This window comes from Pisolithus orientalis (assembly GCF_024613125.1).
Source record: "Pisolithus orientalis strain OTSU chromosome Unknown F5J12scaffold_2, whole genome shotgun sequence".
In the NCBI taxonomy this organism is placed as follows: domain Eukaryota; kingdom Fungi; phylum Basidiomycota; class Agaricomycetes; order Boletales; family Pisolithaceae; genus Pisolithus; species Pisolithus orientalis.
In genome coordinates this window covers 1,843,125-1,856,306 of record NW_026260783.1, presented here as the reverse complement: position 1 = coordinate 1,856,306, position 13,182 = coordinate 1,843,125, and the positions used below count along the sequence as shown (strand labels likewise).

Genomic DNA, 13,182 nt, shown 5'->3' with positions numbered 1-13,182 from the left:
GAAACTCTCAGTGTCATGGTGGACAAAAATGTTGCGCAACAAGGGACTGGGAGGTAGACAACCTTTGCATCACCGGTGGGGAATTAGGATGAAAAGACAATTTGGTGGTTTTGACAAAGAGCAGGTGGGGGGGTTGTTAACACAGCGCGCATCTCGAAACTCTCGGTGTTACTGAAAGGGGAGGAATGATTTCGCATGGGCGAGCGGTAAAAGACGAACCCTTCGAAATACACATCCTAAATCATTGCATAGCCGGTAGCATGGAGGAATGGAGGGCGAAAGCTTCGACATCCATGGCCAGAGGGTCACATGTTACAAGATAGAAAGCATATAGGAAGCGATGGCGGATCGTCCTTCGATAGTGTTGGCATAGGCGACCAGCCCAGCCCGGACTCACAACTGCAGGATAGGAGGACGAGGGCCAATAGACTGGATGCCTGCCGATTGACGGCGAACGAATCACACTAGAAGAGTAATCAAATAAAAGTCGAGTCTGAAGCATGACGCCCGCAACGGTGGAGGTTGCTCGTCAGTCAAAAAAAATCCCACAAGCCATCAGACACTGGCGCACCTATGTAGCAGACGACGGCTGCATCATTTGAAGAGGGAAGATACCGCTGTTCCAATTTTCAAGACAAGTACCCAATTTAATGCTGCTTATTAGCGAATACTAGCAGTCGGAAGATCCCGGCGAAACAAATAGCTGGGCTTGAACCCGTCAAACCCACCAGACGAACACGTTTGACGGTCATCGTCCGTGAAAAGTGAGGCAAAAAAGAAAAGAAAGAAGGCAAAAACAGCCATCGTCTACGGTATATAACGCGATGACGGTAGAGAAGTAGTATATCGCGACGATCGCAATGGTAGTCAACTCAGAAAAACCCACCTACCAAGTGCTTGGTGGAGATGGTGGTGGTACAGGAGTCAAGAGCAGAGCGGGCTCTGTTTAGACGCCATTTGTCCAATCCAAAGGCAGATGCCGTGGCCCGCACTGCGCAGTACTCCTGCAGACAAGCACCACTCAAGCCCAGTGCCTCTCGTCGTCGTCGTGTCATCATGCTTGGCTTATTCGACATGATCGTGCTCACAGTGTCCCTCGCCATTTCATTGGCCATCATTGTTCCACTCACGGGCGCCATCGTGCGTTTCAGGGCTAACTACAACCCCAAGGGTCTCCAGCTCGACCCCGAGGGCGACGTACAACCACACACCGGTCCAATCATCTCGTCCTTCTTCGCCATGCTCAAGAGAGTATATGACATCGAAGTACGTCTCCTCACCCAAGTCTTGTTAGTCAGGTACCCATCATATCCATAGGGCTGGTCTGGCCTCTATAAGGGCCTCAGTGCGTCCACCGTTCGCTCGGGCTGATTGATGTGACCTCACCCTCGCATAGTGCCAACCTTGATATCTTCTCTAATCATCACCGCCTTCCTCATCGTATTCCTGGATGACAACAGTATCCGTCACCGTCCATACACCGCCCCCTCCGCTGGCATCCTCGGAATTTTATTTTACAGTATCTTTGCGATGCTACTTTCCCTACCCCAAACCGTCATCACAGACAGGCAAGCTTACCCTCTACCCATATCTAACGTATCTCCTCAACTTCACTTTCAGGGCCATTACAACTCCCCACAAGCTCCCTTGGTTCAACGCAGCATATTCGTGCCGCATTCTACTTACCCCCACAGAACGCCGCCGCCCATGGATTATTTACCTTACTCCGGGCCTCCTCGCTGCCCAGGTCGCGCACATTTCCTACGTCATTCTCATTCTGCGGTCCATCCGTCACCTGATCCTCCCCGAACTAGCAGCACAGGCTGGATGGCGTGACGTATCCCTTCTGAGATTATCTCTGTTTTTTGTCCTGGCCCTCGCTAGTACCGCGGTGCTTACTCCGCTTGAGGTTATCTCTATACGACTCGCGATACAAAGGAATCACGCCTCAGCAGAATATAACTCCGTCTCACAAGAGGGCGGCGACACCGAAGGCGTCACAGAGTATGCAGGTGCAAACGAGGATGCCACAGAGTATGCAGGAGCCAACGAAGATGTTATTGGGTAGGTCTACTCGCCGAATACCTCCATGCAAACAGCTCATCTCAGTGATCAGGCTGAGAACAGACCGAGCCCCATACACTGGTTTGATCGATTGCGCCAAGACGATAGTTGAGGAGGAAGGCTGGGTTGCATTGTACCGGGCTTGGTGGTTAACTATGTTGGGATGTGTATCCGGTGCATTTTCTTAGGTGGAAGACGTCCCTGCAACGATCCCTGTTTCGTGTGTTCGTAATATCTACCTACGGATTAGCCAGACAATACATGAGTATCTTGATATTCTACAGCAATTAAGTTTGCGGTTGTGAAGCAGCGGCTTGTCCCGAACTGCCAGCTGCTGCGCTCGCCTGGCCGGAACTCCCCCCTTTCGACATCAATGAATTCAACAACAGCGCCAACCCACTCATTTGCGACGACTGCAATAGAGACACGTTGATGTCGAGGCTTAACATCGTTCCATTAGACGTCGATCCCTTTAGGACCGCCGCTGGCTGTGGCTGATCCGGAGGTGGTAGCGAGGCGGCTGGAACGGGAACGATACCCAGGGCATGCAAAGCAGAAAGCGATGTGACGGGTAATTGGACTGGTATGGCCCCGCCTGACGACACGTAACTAGGTGCACCTGATGCCGTCGCCGGAGCGGTCGTCGATCGGGCAGGAGGCGTAGTGCAAAATGTAGACGTTGTTGCGCCGGGAATACTGGCGCTGTACGGTTGAGTATATGCGTATGCATACGATCGGTAGTACTGTGATGGAGCGGATCCCTGGGGGTAATATGTGGACCGGAATTTGGTCACAGTGGGCTGCGACGCGGCACGTTTTTCCCTCTGGATGGCATCCAATTCATTCCGTGCACTCCGCAGCTCGGAACTCACGGCAGCCGTTTCTGCTCTTTCAACCTCCAGAATGGCCTGTATGAGAGTGTACGCCTGCGGGTCAGGCGAAGCACGCTGAAATTTGCGATCAGCCTCAAGGTAATATGGTAGCGCGACGTATCATCACATACTGTACCATCTTTCACTTGTGCTCGTCTAAAACGCTCCTGTAGCTTTCTAAGCCGTTGGTGGCAATTCAAAACAAAGCGGGTCTCTTGAACGCACGCCGAAATGAACACGTATAGTGATTGAAGGCTGACGCCAAACCCACCTTTGATCTCCAGGCGGATGTCGTCATATTTGGCCTTTTCCTTGCCCTTGGGTGGTCTACTTGCCGCTACCGTGCGTGTGTCCTCTTGGGGCTGCTGAAATATATGGTAGGGAAGGAGCCTATTTACGACGTCTGCATGGTCGGCAAAGGGAGAATCGATATCAGGGTGCAAGACTGCAGCATGGTCCGCGGCAAGACAAGCAGCAAAACTGGTTGTGTTGGACAGTCAAACAAAATTCACGAATAGATCTGGCAAAACCACGCGACGCACCCAGCGGCAGTTTGCTGGATGATCTGTCGCTCCTGCTCTGACCGAGAGATAGCATTTACGGAGCAGTCCTTAGGAGGCAGTAAGGCGGGAATGGTAGATGGTCCAGCAGAGGGTAAGTCCTGCACTTTTTGCGACGGGTCATTGGTTTGGGTGGACGATGAGGCCTTCACGGCTTGCTGGATGTGGTCGAGGGCGATGTTCTGGACACAATACGATGCTTGCAGGTTGTCCATTTTCTTTCTGACTTTCTCGTGTTTGGTTTTGCTTTGCATCCGTGGTCGTGACCCGTGACCCACAGCACAGCCACCTGCTCGCTTTAGGGCTGGTCGCATTCATGATGACACAACGACCCCTATTCATAGTACAATTCTATCCTTGTTCCTCCTCCTCCCCCTCCTCCCCCTCCTCCTCCTCCTCTTCGTCCTCTTCTGTCTCGACTGTCCATGCCGCGTGGTTCGGGTTGGAAGTGAGGAAATCGTCTATGCTTCCGGTGTCCATCTCTGACCACATTTGTTGAGTGAGCTCATTCCCTGGCAGGACATGGTCACCAACCTTTCTCTCTCCTCGCCTGCTCAAGCTCAGAGATAATGTTATCTTGCATGGCAACGACCTCCTCTGAAGAACGGCACGTCCTGTATCTTTCCAGGTACGATCTTGCCCACGAAGACAAGTCAGACGGCGCTTCATTTCTCGCACGCGTGGTAAATACCTGTTGATGTTCCAAAATGCTTCACTCCATCCGAACTCTCCCATGAGCGTATTTGCGTGTGCGTCGAACCCCGTCAGATAAAATGCCGCCGATAGAGCTTCAACGCAGTTCAGACGCCAAGGTCTACCGTAATTGGTCGGGTTTGCAGCGAGGAGATATGGCACTATGTAATGAGAATACAGTATAGCAGTTTGGATATCTGAATCCCCATCATAGAGTTGTTAGTGCACACTCACACAATCGTTCGTTTGGGCTTGCGATCTTGGAAAATGGGACGTCGTCGATCCTGGCCCACGAGCACTCGACTACCGCCAAACCATCTTTTGCGATGATATCTCGGTCACCTGGGCTCACGACCGTAACTGCTTTTGGTCTACGCAGCCGTAGTCAAGTGAACGAAGTCAGCGTCGCAACGAGTCTTTATCACCGAACGCACGAGACAACGACGCCCCGAAAGCGGGTCCCAATCTTGAGTTCCCTGATCAAACCAAGTCTCGCAAGTTTCTTCCCAGAACATCGTCGCGGGTCGCAGTGGTCGAAATCCTACAACCACGCAGCATCAGCTGTACCCACTCACGTATTCACACGACGAACTAACCCACATCGCCACGGGGACGTCGATACGACGACGGGCGGTGGACGAAACCTCGCCCTCCTCCTGCTCACCATGTTCGCGCAGTCGGCCACGTGTATGTTGACGGTCATATCTCCGTTTTCCCTTCGAACGTAGCGAAAGGTTCTTATTCTTGCCCATGGTGGGTGCATTCAGCGGTGAGCAATATGACATATTGGGGGGGTCGAGTACTTTTCGGGTACATACATTCAATATACATACCTACTTAGCTCGCAGGAACGAAACCAGATTGGCATTTACTTTCCTCGCGGCAGTAAAGAAAATACATAGGTTCCGATTCTATTATATATCGAGAAGACTAGTCTGCCTACATGGCGTTGAATCAGTCTCGGGCCGGCGATGTTTGCTCATATTTGGCCGACCTGCGTATATAAGACGGCCAAGCTGAGAATTTCACCTTCCACGGCCAATTTCTGCCCGGACAGTTTTCTACTCCTCTACTCTGTACCGGTTCTGGTGATGCGCCGAGAACGATTATATTGTCGTCTCGTCATTACGAGGCGGAAGGGCAATTGAGAAGTGCAGGTCTGATTCAAGAAGGATCTGTCATGGTTTTATAGTCTGCCCTACATTTCTCGATCGATGAACACATGTATCATGGACCTGTGAATTGCAATATTTTCTGTCTCCGCCGTATGAATACAAAGTCGAAGCTCCGGATCTAAGAGTTCCATACACTTGTCACTTCCAGGGAGTTGGTCGTTGGTGACTATCGTCAGGTTTCAACATTCCTTGTGATTACCGTCCTCCAGAACATCTATGTAGAATAGTTTTACCCCCGTCCATGGGAAGCAAGAAACGCCTTAGCGTCCTCCCAGTTCATGCGTTCTCGCTCTTTGCCAAGTACTTCACCCCTTCGTATCTCCTCTGCATCGACTGCCCTCCAATCCTTGTACTGTGTGACAGTGCCGTCATTAATACCCTGTACGACCTCCTTGGGAGGATTCTCAGGATGAGGCTGCGGATTCATCATTATGTCCGCCGAGTCCACGTTAGAAAAATATTCGGACGCCGCCGTCGTTTGTATTCTCTCCGGCCCAGGTGTGATATCAGACAGAATAGTGTCCGCGACGGCATACGCATCCATCATTGTTGATGCGAGAACCCCCTTGGCCCCGTTAGCGGCCCACCCGGAAGCATATACGTTGGGAATGGTAGTGCCACTGGCGGAAAGGATGCGGCCTGCCCGAGTACGAAGGTGGTTAACAGATGGATCCAGGAAAGTAGCGGTGGGTTCTGCACGGAAACCAAGGGATGTGACTACTACAGAGGTGGATAGGGTTGACGTTTCGCCAGTAGGTACGGCACGTCCAGTGACAGGATCTACCCGTGTGTGCGCGAGAATCAGTTGCGACATATCAGTTGGCGAGGCGGGGCTCGATGAGGTAAGACTTGTTGGGGATCGGTAAAACTCAAGCGACCATGATTTTGGTGTTTTACCGGAAGCCTGTTGCGAACCCTTTTGCAGGAGTTCTAACGTACGTCGTTGCTGGCGCGTAAGTGTAACCCCGTCTGGTGGAACGAGAACAGAGGGGTCAATCGGTACCATGGACGCTTCAGGAAGATTCATCAATTCACGGAGCTCTTTATTAGAAAAGGCAGCTTGAAGAGGTCCCCGTCTACCGATGATTGAGACGTGCTTGATTGCCGACCGGGACAATACATCGAGGACCTGCTCCGGCAAGTCATACTTCTCTAGGACGGAAGGGTTGGTAAGCAGAATACGAGCAATGTCGAGTGATACGTTTCCGTTCCCGATTAACGTAAGGTGGGTGAAACTGTCGAGGGCAGGTGGAGGCGGCCGAGAAGGGTGTCGGGTGTACCAGTGAACAAATGAAAGGGCCGGGATACAATGGCGTGACGGCGGTATAGCAGGATGGAGTGCGGGAAGTGGACATCCAGTAGCAAAGAGAAGGTGGGTATAATTCGAGACGAGCGAAGAAAGGGGAATGGAGAGTGGGCTGGGCATCGAGAAGGGCCCATTACAGCCAATATTAACGTTCCCAAAGAAGCGGAATCGCGGATCAAGTGCGGTTGCATCGAATTTATGCGTACAGTTCTGGAGTCTTGTTAGTGCAATCAATATCGAATTGTAAAATAAAAAAACTCGCAACGAACTCGCCTTGACTTCAGGATGATCCGGAGCAACACCGTAGCGCACTAGACCATGTGGGGCCCACACACGGTCGAACATGTGCACACGGATAAAGGATGAACTTGAGTCATTGCGAGGGAGAAGCGAAAGCAGACGAGAAGCTACATAGAATGCGGACGGCCCTCCGCCAACGATTGCAAGTTTAACCGGGTGCATCTGTCCGGAACAGCTGAAGATGCCAGCCAGACACCGAGCTAGTTGCCTATCACGTCCACTGCGGGCTATGGACGAGCAGGCCCACGTGGTAACGATATGAGAGTATTCAGGCTCTAAGTTTACCTTTGACTATTTACTATGACGTACTATGTACTTACCTTGTGATCACATGACTCTAAGGGTCCTTTAAGCTACAACGTTAGCACGACGCAATGCAAGTAACGCTCAGTGCGAATGCACTCAAACGTACGACGTGGAAGCTTTACAGGTCATACCACCTGCTCACCAAGCTACAGCCTTTTCCAGAGCCCTTACTTGCTTGTCGAAATACGGCGATGATCTCGTCATTCATGCGGACACAGAGTATCTGTCATTAAGCACAACAAACTCCTCACTGTCGGCCTACTGTCGATTCAAGTACAGCAAACGCTTCTTCTCCAGATACAGAGTCGGGAATGGTGCAAACAGGGACAAAAGCTCTCCGAGTGTTGTTGTCGAGGGAGATATTAAGGGACAGATCCCCACCAAGGTATATTTTGCCGCCTGGGCCACCCTTGCAGTGCATCGAACGGAGTATTCGTAGACTTTTCTTTCGATTCTGAAGCACAAGACAATCGAGAAGACGGTAGAACGTTGTGAATTGTCAGTTGTGGAGGGCCCCACGCAGGATGACCAGGAAGAACCTAGTGAAGATCGGAATTCCCTGGAAAGCAGACTCATTGTTAGGTTCTACTGCAAGCTTGGTATGTCATAGCATCACTCGTCCTGAACTTTCCAGGTCAAGCTACGCGTCCTATGCAGGTATCGTGAAGACACACAGACTGCCTCTCTTAATACCGAGCTCCCTCCTGTCACCTGGTGTTCCAGATTCAGAAAACGAGTCACGCTTAATGATTGGGCCAAGAGCTATCAGAGATATCACGGAGCATTTTCCAAATGGCCGTGGCACGAAAGGTGACCCTCAGCTCGTCTGGACCTTTGGGGCCACAGACGTTGATGTCAAGAGTCTCGAGTGTTCTCTTGACGCCAAAGGTGAGGGAGAACGCGTGAATAATACCGCGGGATTTTATGGACGTGCATAGGACGAATTCAGTTGGCCACTGAACTTACCATAAGTGTGGATGAATTCGACGTGTACGAGGTATTTTCCCTGCCGATCACCATTGCCTTCCACTTGCGGGAGTTTAACGTGAGTTGTCCCATGAGTACCCTTTTTGTCTTGCACGAAGAACGTTCAACGCTTGTAGGCAACTATAGCATTTGCGGAGGCCACAAGTTCACCGCTAGAGCTCCGATTTACGGATCCAGCAGCACCGCTTTTCATTGGCGTTGAAGGCGATGAATCTGAGTGTTTGTTTGTCATCTCTACCTCCCAAATACAAGGCACTATCGCGGATGGACAGGGGCCTAAAACTGCAAATAACCTTGCCAACGCTGGATCAAACGGTCGCAAACGTGCGCGTCCCGATATTCCCACCGAGGATGGGCAAGCTGTTGATTATTCTCAGTCTCACCGAGTGGAGAAGATGAAAAAACCTGCGAAAGCCGCTCTCAGGTCGGATGTTGTTCCTGCGGGTAGTAGTCGCAGCACTAGTACAACGTCGCGAACAGCTTCGAAGGCGGATGATAATTCCGACACTATGCTTCCGTCATGTACGACAGGACGAAATCCCCTGACGCAACCAAACCCCTCCCTGAACGAATTTCAGCCCATGTTTGATGACAGCGGTGACTACGACTACGACAACATGGAGATGGATCTAGGTGACAATGCCGGTCCACCAAGTCCCAACGCCTCCGATAGATCACACGAGCCGCTCTTTTATCCTTCCTCTTCACAACTTGCACCTCCGCCGAAGCCCAGTTCACCATGCCCAGCCCCTCAACACGACCCACAGCTGCCCCAAACAGAAAAACGGATCATAGGATCCTTAAGGCTCGGTGCCGACTACGTGAAAAAAGGACCACACGTTATGCTCGAAGGAGGAGATGAAGTTGACTCGGCTGTGTCTGCAACTCTAGAGACCGAAGATATCCGAGTAGAGAGCGGCGGAAGAGACAGTCTAGAGCTGTTCGAAGATGAATTTGGCCCCACGCAGGAGGGGAATTGCGGCGCAAGAAAGGTACGTGCGAGATATGTTACCCGGGGCTTGTGAGGTGACAGTTTGTCAGGTATTTCAACCACTTTTCGAGGATTGATCGGACCAGTTGCGTTTCTCGTGCGTGGACAGTATTATTTATATAAATTAATAGACACACGAGCAAGCTACCAGTGGCTGGGGGAGAGTGCCACGTACTCGTGTGGTGGCGGTGGTCGTAGAATATGGACACTCTTTTCTGACGATTGTATGCCCTGCAATTACACGAAGGGTTAGATGATGGTACAATTGCAAAAACCGTGGGACCGTGTACTGGAGTCCATACCCTGATATCCGAACTATCGAAGGGCAGATAGTCTTACCGATTGTCGAGCACAGGGGCTGCAACTGATTTGGATCTGCCTGACAATAACTCCACCCCCAAGTGGAAAACTCACGCTGCAATATTAGTGAACCTGCACGGGGGTCGTACACGACTTCACGCGTCGAAGCGGTGCACCAAGTCTGTTAGAACAGTGTGAGAAAGTCACGTGGAGGCGGATTCAATTCCGCCCACCACAAATTTGGCAGGTCGCCGGTAATAACCTTAAAGGGTACTATAGTGAGCCAGTGCGCTGGACAGCAGGATCGACACGGCCAGTACGTGTCGGAGAGGGCATAGCTGACTTTTCCAGGTATGTTGTACAAGCCCGGGGCCCGCAGTCGCTGGGCACCCCCATCGCGTCTACTATTTCATCACTCTGGAGATGGATTCCGCCTCCGCCAACGGTTACCATCGCGTCTGCACTTTTCTCAAGCCGCTGGACTCCAGGCTTCCGAGCGACACTCCGGAGTCAAACCTGGGCTAACTTTTGCCGCAACTATACTAGTGCTGGGTGGGATCGGATACGTGGCGTATGAACAATATCAGCCGTTCCGACATTCTTTGCTGGCTGTTGTCCGGTGCTCGAGAGTTGCTGGTGCGGTATATCTTAGTCTCTTAGTCTGGGTTGATGCTCATGAGGTGAAAATATGATCTTCGATCCGGTTTACAGTGGCCGCTGTTTTGGGAGTTGTGGACTACAAGCTAACTTTTGCACGAAGTTATGCCTCGGAAGCGGAGAAAGTGCAAGGATACTCGCAATGCCATACCAGAAGTGCCAGGAGGGTGCTCAGGGCACTCTTGGCTAACGGAGGTGAGTAGGAGTCCACCACGTATGTAGTGGTCGACGTCGAAGAGAATCCTTACAATCTCTTCTTTGAAGGCGTTTTCATCAAGTTAGGCCAGCACATGGCTTCTCTGTACGTTGTCTCTCTGCACTGGATACGGTTCTGACGACGTATGGTGCAAGGATCGTGTTACCTCAGGAATGGAGAAACACTATGCGACCGTTGCAAGACAAGTGTGATCCTACGTCGTACGAGGATGTTGAAGCGCTCTTCCTTTCGGACATGGGTAAACCAATAAGCGAGTTATTTGAGGATTTCGATCCCATACCCATTGGGGTCGCAAGCTTGGCGCAGGTGCATACAGGAAAACATAGAGAGTCAGGGAAAATGGTTGCCGTGAAGGTTTGTCCCATATAATTGGAGTGTACAGCACGCGAGGGTTTCCGAAGTGTTGATCTAAAGTCGACTTTCAGTTGCAGCATCCCAATCTTGCCGAGTTTTGTGAGATCGATATGGAAATGGTCACAGTTACTCTGGGTGAGTAACAATTTAGCAGGGGCGTTGACAGCATGTCCTCATCATGACCTCAGGTTGGGTCAAGCGCTGGTTTCCTGAGTTCGAATTCACGTGGCTGGGTGAAGAAATGAGAGTAAATCTTCCCAAAGAAATGGACTTCGTTAATGAAGCACAAAACGCACGGCGCGCAGCCGCTAATTTCGCAAATGTCTCTACATCATTGTACATACCCGAGGTGATCTCAGCCACCAAACGGGTCCTAATCATGGAATACATACAGGGAGCAAGGGTAGACGACTTGGCATTCTTGAGAAAGGAAGGAATCGATAATAACAAGGTAGCATTGGAGTTAGCAAGGATTTTTGGACGAATGGTATTTGTTGATGGTTGGTTCCATGCGGTGAGCGAGCTGTTCCAAGTGGCGTGGTGGGTGCTAATGTTGCGTGTTAAAATAGGATCCACACCCTGGTAACCTCATCTACGCAATGGAAGTGGCGCTTTCTCATGCTATCGTTCCCAGGCAATTTGCTTATTCGGAGGGCTACGAGGGACTCTCGTTCGCCGTACAATTTTGAAATTGTTTTGCTGGATCACGGTTTGTACTTTGATATGGACGACCAACTTCGGATCAACTACAGCAAGTGGTGGCTCTCCCTAATTGCCAAGGTCTCGCCTAAGACGCTTGAGGATCGGAAAAAGTATGCGGAGTTGGTTGGGAACATTACCCCGGACTTGGTGGGTCGATTAGTGCTATCTTGGGTTGTTAAGTTGACGATATAGTAGTACCCGGTGTTTGAGGCAGCTATTACAGGTGTGGAATCGGCAGAGGTAACCAACTACCTAACAAAACTGAAGTTCGACCACAGGCCGTGTAGCACTCGAAGGTTCATGGCAAGATGAATCAAACAGTGGCGGATTCGATCGAGCGTCGAGCATTATTGACGTACCACCTTTTTCAGAAGCGGAAGGGCAGGCTATCCGGAATGCCGTCAGTAATGAGGGAATACTACTTTCCGTCCTTGACGTGCTCAGAAGGATACCACGAAGGGTCGTGATGGTTTTAAAGTTGAATGATTTGACAAGGTTAGTAGTAGTAACTTGTCGCTCCTGACGTTATCCTCACCCGCGCTGGTAGGAGTTTGGATCATGCACTTGCCACCACGCATTCGAGTGTAAGCGTACGGCTACTGTTCGGAGTGCATTAGCCAATGTTACGTTATAGGCTCGAATATTCCTTATTACTGCCAAGTACTGCATGGCTGCGGTTTGGCAGGATGACTATCGACGCATCCAGCAACATGGTTTACAGATGTATGGATGGTTTGGCTCCCTGCGCCGCTTGCTTTCTTGCTGGTGGTGAGTGTTTCTTTGTTAAAAACAAGACTCTCGGCATGTTTATTTGTACATGCCGGGACACAGGAAATATGCGACAGGCTACGCGACTCTGACGCTTCTCGAAAACGTCATGGATATACGCGCATCACTGACCAGGCTCTTGACAATGGGACACACTTGCATATTAACCAAGAGATTACGATAGTTTGTGAACAGGAGTTAGATGGTAGTCACAGCTATACAACTACTTCTGCTTTGCAGCGATGAACGAGTCTAATACGCCGATGTTTCCCTTGAGCGCATCCCACTATGTTGGAGTCAGCTGAGCAGACATACGTTCGATAGAGTCTGAAGAACAAACCTGTTCCGGGGAGAGTGAGATACCTTTTTTCCCTGGTTTCTCGTCGTCGTCTGGTCCGAAGTATTCTCTGATATCAACAAGTACCTTGCCTTCTTACGGTTAGGCTCCGAAAGTTTGAAGCGATGGGAAGTATCAACCTTTGAAAACGCGAACTGTCGCTCGCCTTTTCTTGCCCAAATCGACATAGTTGTCCCCTTCAGAGTTCGTGTGGGCTTTGACGCCCTTGTGCGACGTGGTCCCTTCCGTTGAAGTCTGAATTTTGAGGTTAGGGGTAATGTGGGGGATTCGCGGATTCATTGGACGCCACACCTCGTCTACTTCTGCAATGTCAATCTTGGGCTTCTTCGTAGTCTTGGGCGGCTTTTCGAGCACAAATTCCCGAGGTTTCTTAGCAGTCTGGCGGTCGACGGTGGTACTGTCGCGCTTGTGAGAGATTGGGCTGGGCGGTACACACCTTCGTGGCTTTGGGAGGAGTCTCCTGTTCTGAATCACTTGGCATCCCACCACTGGAACTTTGTTCTTCTTGTGTCTTTCTCTTTCCCATGCTGTTTTTGCCTGCTGGTTGGCTGAGTTTCCGATGCAAACGAGCA

General features: G+C 50.8%; 7 protein-coding genes across 7 annotated transcripts; 3 read left to right on the top strand and 4 right to left on the bottom strand.

Annotated features, from left to right (window-relative positions):
- The first annotated feature begins 944 nt into the window (after positions 1-944).
- F5J12DRAFT_798727 (mitochondrial carrier) lies at positions 945-2,341 on the top strand. The gene is made up of 5 exons (XM_051744235.1): positions 945-1,266; positions 1,318-1,345; positions 1,397-1,568; positions 1,621-2,064; positions 2,117-2,341. Exons 1-5 carry the CDS (start codon positions 1,057-1,059, stop codon positions 2,250-2,252), a joined length of 990 nt encoding a protein of 329 aa, XP_051605101.1. The 5' UTR covers positions 945-1,056; the 3' UTR covers positions 2,253-2,341.
- Positions 2,342-3,722, bottom strand: F5J12DRAFT_798722 (uncharacterized protein). The gene is made up of 4 exons (XM_051744234.1): positions 3,479-3,722; positions 3,208-3,416; positions 3,068-3,150; positions 2,342-3,011 (listed from the first exon to the last, which is right to left on the bottom strand). Exons 1-4 carry the CDS (start codon positions 3,709-3,711, stop codon positions 2,352-2,354), a joined length of 1,185 nt encoding a protein of 394 aa, XP_051605100.1. The 5' UTR covers positions 3,712-3,722; the 3' UTR covers positions 2,342-2,351.
- Positions 3,723-3,842: 120 nt separating this feature from the next.
- Positions 3,843-5,129, bottom strand: F5J12DRAFT_798719 (uncharacterized protein). The gene is made up of 6 exons (XM_051744233.1): positions 4,786-5,129; positions 4,624-4,730; positions 4,424-4,560; positions 4,188-4,350; positions 4,031-4,131; positions 3,843-3,978 (listed from the first exon to the last, which is right to left on the bottom strand). Exons 1-6 carry the CDS (start codon positions 4,972-4,974, stop codon positions 3,848-3,850), a joined length of 828 nt encoding a protein of 275 aa, XP_051605099.1. The 5' UTR covers positions 4,975-5,129; the 3' UTR covers positions 3,843-3,847.
- A 464-nt stretch (positions 5,130-5,593) lies between these two features.
- Positions 5,594-7,250, bottom strand: F5J12DRAFT_918550 (uncharacterized protein; the record flags this gene model as incomplete). Its single annotated transcript, XM_051749227.1, has 2 exons — positions 6,944-7,250; positions 5,594-6,880 (listed from the first exon to the last, which is right to left on the bottom strand). The coding sequence occupies exons 1-2, from the start codon at positions 7,130-7,132 to the stop codon at positions 5,594-5,596; spliced, it is 1,476 nt and encodes a 491-aa protein (XP_051605098.1). The 5' UTR covers positions 7,133-7,250.
- A 61-nt stretch (positions 7,251-7,311) lies between these two features.
- Positions 7,312-9,714, top strand: F5J12DRAFT_798705 (Rad9-domain-containing protein). Its single transcript, XM_051744232.1, has 8 exons — positions 7,312-7,378; positions 7,429-7,661; positions 7,716-7,875; positions 7,934-8,164; positions 8,215-8,321; positions 8,380-9,255; positions 9,305-9,483; positions 9,556-9,714. The coding sequence occupies exons 1-7, from the start codon at positions 7,345-7,347 to the stop codon at positions 9,329-9,331; spliced, it is 1,668 nt and encodes a 555-aa protein (XP_051605097.1). The 5' UTR covers positions 7,312-7,344; the 3' UTR covers positions 9,332-9,483; positions 9,556-9,714.
- A 98-nt stretch (positions 9,715-9,812) lies between these two features.
- On the top strand, positions 9,813-12,461 carry F5J12DRAFT_798702 (ABC1 family-domain-containing protein). The gene is made up of 13 exons (XM_051744231.1): positions 9,813-10,190; positions 10,266-10,406; positions 10,476-10,512; positions 10,563-10,782; positions 10,854-10,917; positions 10,971-11,296; positions 11,352-11,364; positions 11,417-11,631; positions 11,680-11,707; positions 11,763-11,979; positions 12,032-12,068; positions 12,119-12,252; positions 12,316-12,461. The coding sequence occupies exons 1-13, from the start codon at positions 9,908-9,910 to the stop codon at positions 12,434-12,436; spliced, it is 1,836 nt and encodes a 611-aa protein (XP_051605096.1). The 5' UTR covers positions 9,813-9,907; the 3' UTR covers positions 12,437-12,461.
- F5J12DRAFT_798696 (transcriptional Coactivator p15-domain-containing protein) lies at positions 12,462-13,181 on the bottom strand. The gene is made up of 5 exons (XM_051744230.1): positions 13,047-13,181; positions 12,902-12,988; positions 12,730-12,844; positions 12,593-12,681; positions 12,462-12,538 (listed from the first exon to the last, which is right to left on the bottom strand). Exons 1-5 carry the CDS (start codon positions 13,134-13,136, stop codon positions 12,476-12,478), a joined length of 444 nt encoding a protein of 147 aa, XP_051605095.1. The 5' UTR covers positions 13,137-13,181; the 3' UTR covers positions 12,462-12,475.
- Between the last annotated feature and the right edge of the window lies 1 nt (position 13,182).

Excerpts from the sequence above, each read along its gene's own strand:
- F5J12DRAFT_798727 (XM_051744235.1), top strand. The coding sequence starts at position 1,057 with ATGCTTGGCTTATTCGACATGATCGTGCTCACAGTGTCCCTCGCCATT. Across the intron at positions 1,267-1,317 it reads AGAGAGTATATGACATCGAA|GGCTGGTCTGGCCTCTATAA; the intron begins GTACGTCTCCTC and ends TCATATCCATAG. Across the intron at positions 1,346-1,396 it reads TGGCCTCTATAAGGGCCTCA|TGCCAACCTTGATATCTTCT; the intron begins GTGCGTCCACCG and ends ACCCTCGCATAG.
- F5J12DRAFT_798722 (XM_051744234.1), bottom strand. The coding sequence starts at position 3,711 with ATGGACAACCTGCAAGCATCGTATTGTGTCCAGAACATCGCCCTCGAC. Across the intron at positions 3,417-3,478 it reads ATCCAGCAAACTGCCGCTGG|TTTTGCTGCTTGTCTTGCCG; the intron begins GTGCGTCGCGTG and ends CAACACAACCAG. Across the intron at positions 3,012-3,067 it reads CACAAGTGAAAGATGGTACA|CGTGCTTCGCCTGACCCGCA; the intron begins GTATGTGATGAT and ends CGCAAATTTCAG.
- F5J12DRAFT_798719 (XM_051744233.1), bottom strand. The coding sequence starts at position 4,974 with ATGTCATATTGCTCACCGCTGAATGCACCCACCATGGGCAAGAATAAG. Across the intron at positions 4,731-4,785 it reads ACGTCCCCGTGGCGATGTGG|GATTTCGACCACTGCGACCC; the intron begins GTTAGTTCGTCG and ends GCGTGGTTGTAG. Across the intron at positions 4,561-4,623 it reads TTTCGGGGCGTCGTTGTCTC|ACCAAAAGCAGTTACGGTCG; the intron begins GTGCGTTCGGTG and ends ACGGCTGCGTAG.
- F5J12DRAFT_798705 (XM_051744232.1), top strand. The coding sequence starts at position 7,345 with ATGCAAGTAACGCTCAGTGCGAATGCACTCAAAC. Across the intron at positions 7,379-7,428 it reads CAGTGCGAATGCACTCAAAC|CCTTTTCCAGAGCCCTTACT; the intron begins GTACGACGTGGA and ends ACCAAGCTACAG. Across the intron at positions 7,876-7,933 it reads TAGGTTCTACTGCAAGCTTG|GTATCGTGAAGACACACAGA; the intron begins GTATGTCATAGC and ends CGTCCTATGCAG.
- F5J12DRAFT_798702 (XM_051744231.1), top strand. The coding sequence starts at position 9,908 with ATGTTGTACAAGCCCGGGGCCCGCAGTCGCTGGGCACCCCCATCGCGT. Across the intron at positions 10,918-10,970 it reads AATGGTCACAGTTACTCTGG|GTTGGGTCAAGCGCTGGTTT; the intron begins GTGAGTAACAAT and ends TCATGACCTCAG. Across the intron at positions 12,069-12,118 it reads TTGCCACCACGCATTCGAGT|GCTCGAATATTCCTTATTAC; the intron begins GTAAGCGTACGG and ends GTTACGTTATAG.
- F5J12DRAFT_798696 (XM_051744230.1), bottom strand. The coding sequence starts at position 13,136 with ATGGGAAAGAGAAAGACACAAGAAGAACAAAGTTCCAGTGGTGGGATG. Across the intron at positions 12,989-13,046 it reads CTCCTCCCAAAGCCACGAAG|ACTGCTAAGAAACCTCGGGA; the intron begins GTGTGTACCGCC and ends GTCGACCGCCAG. Across the intron at positions 12,845-12,901 it reads ACATTGCAGAAGTAGACGAG|ACTTCAACGGAAGGGACCAC; the intron begins GTGTGGCGTCCA and ends CTCAAAATTCAG.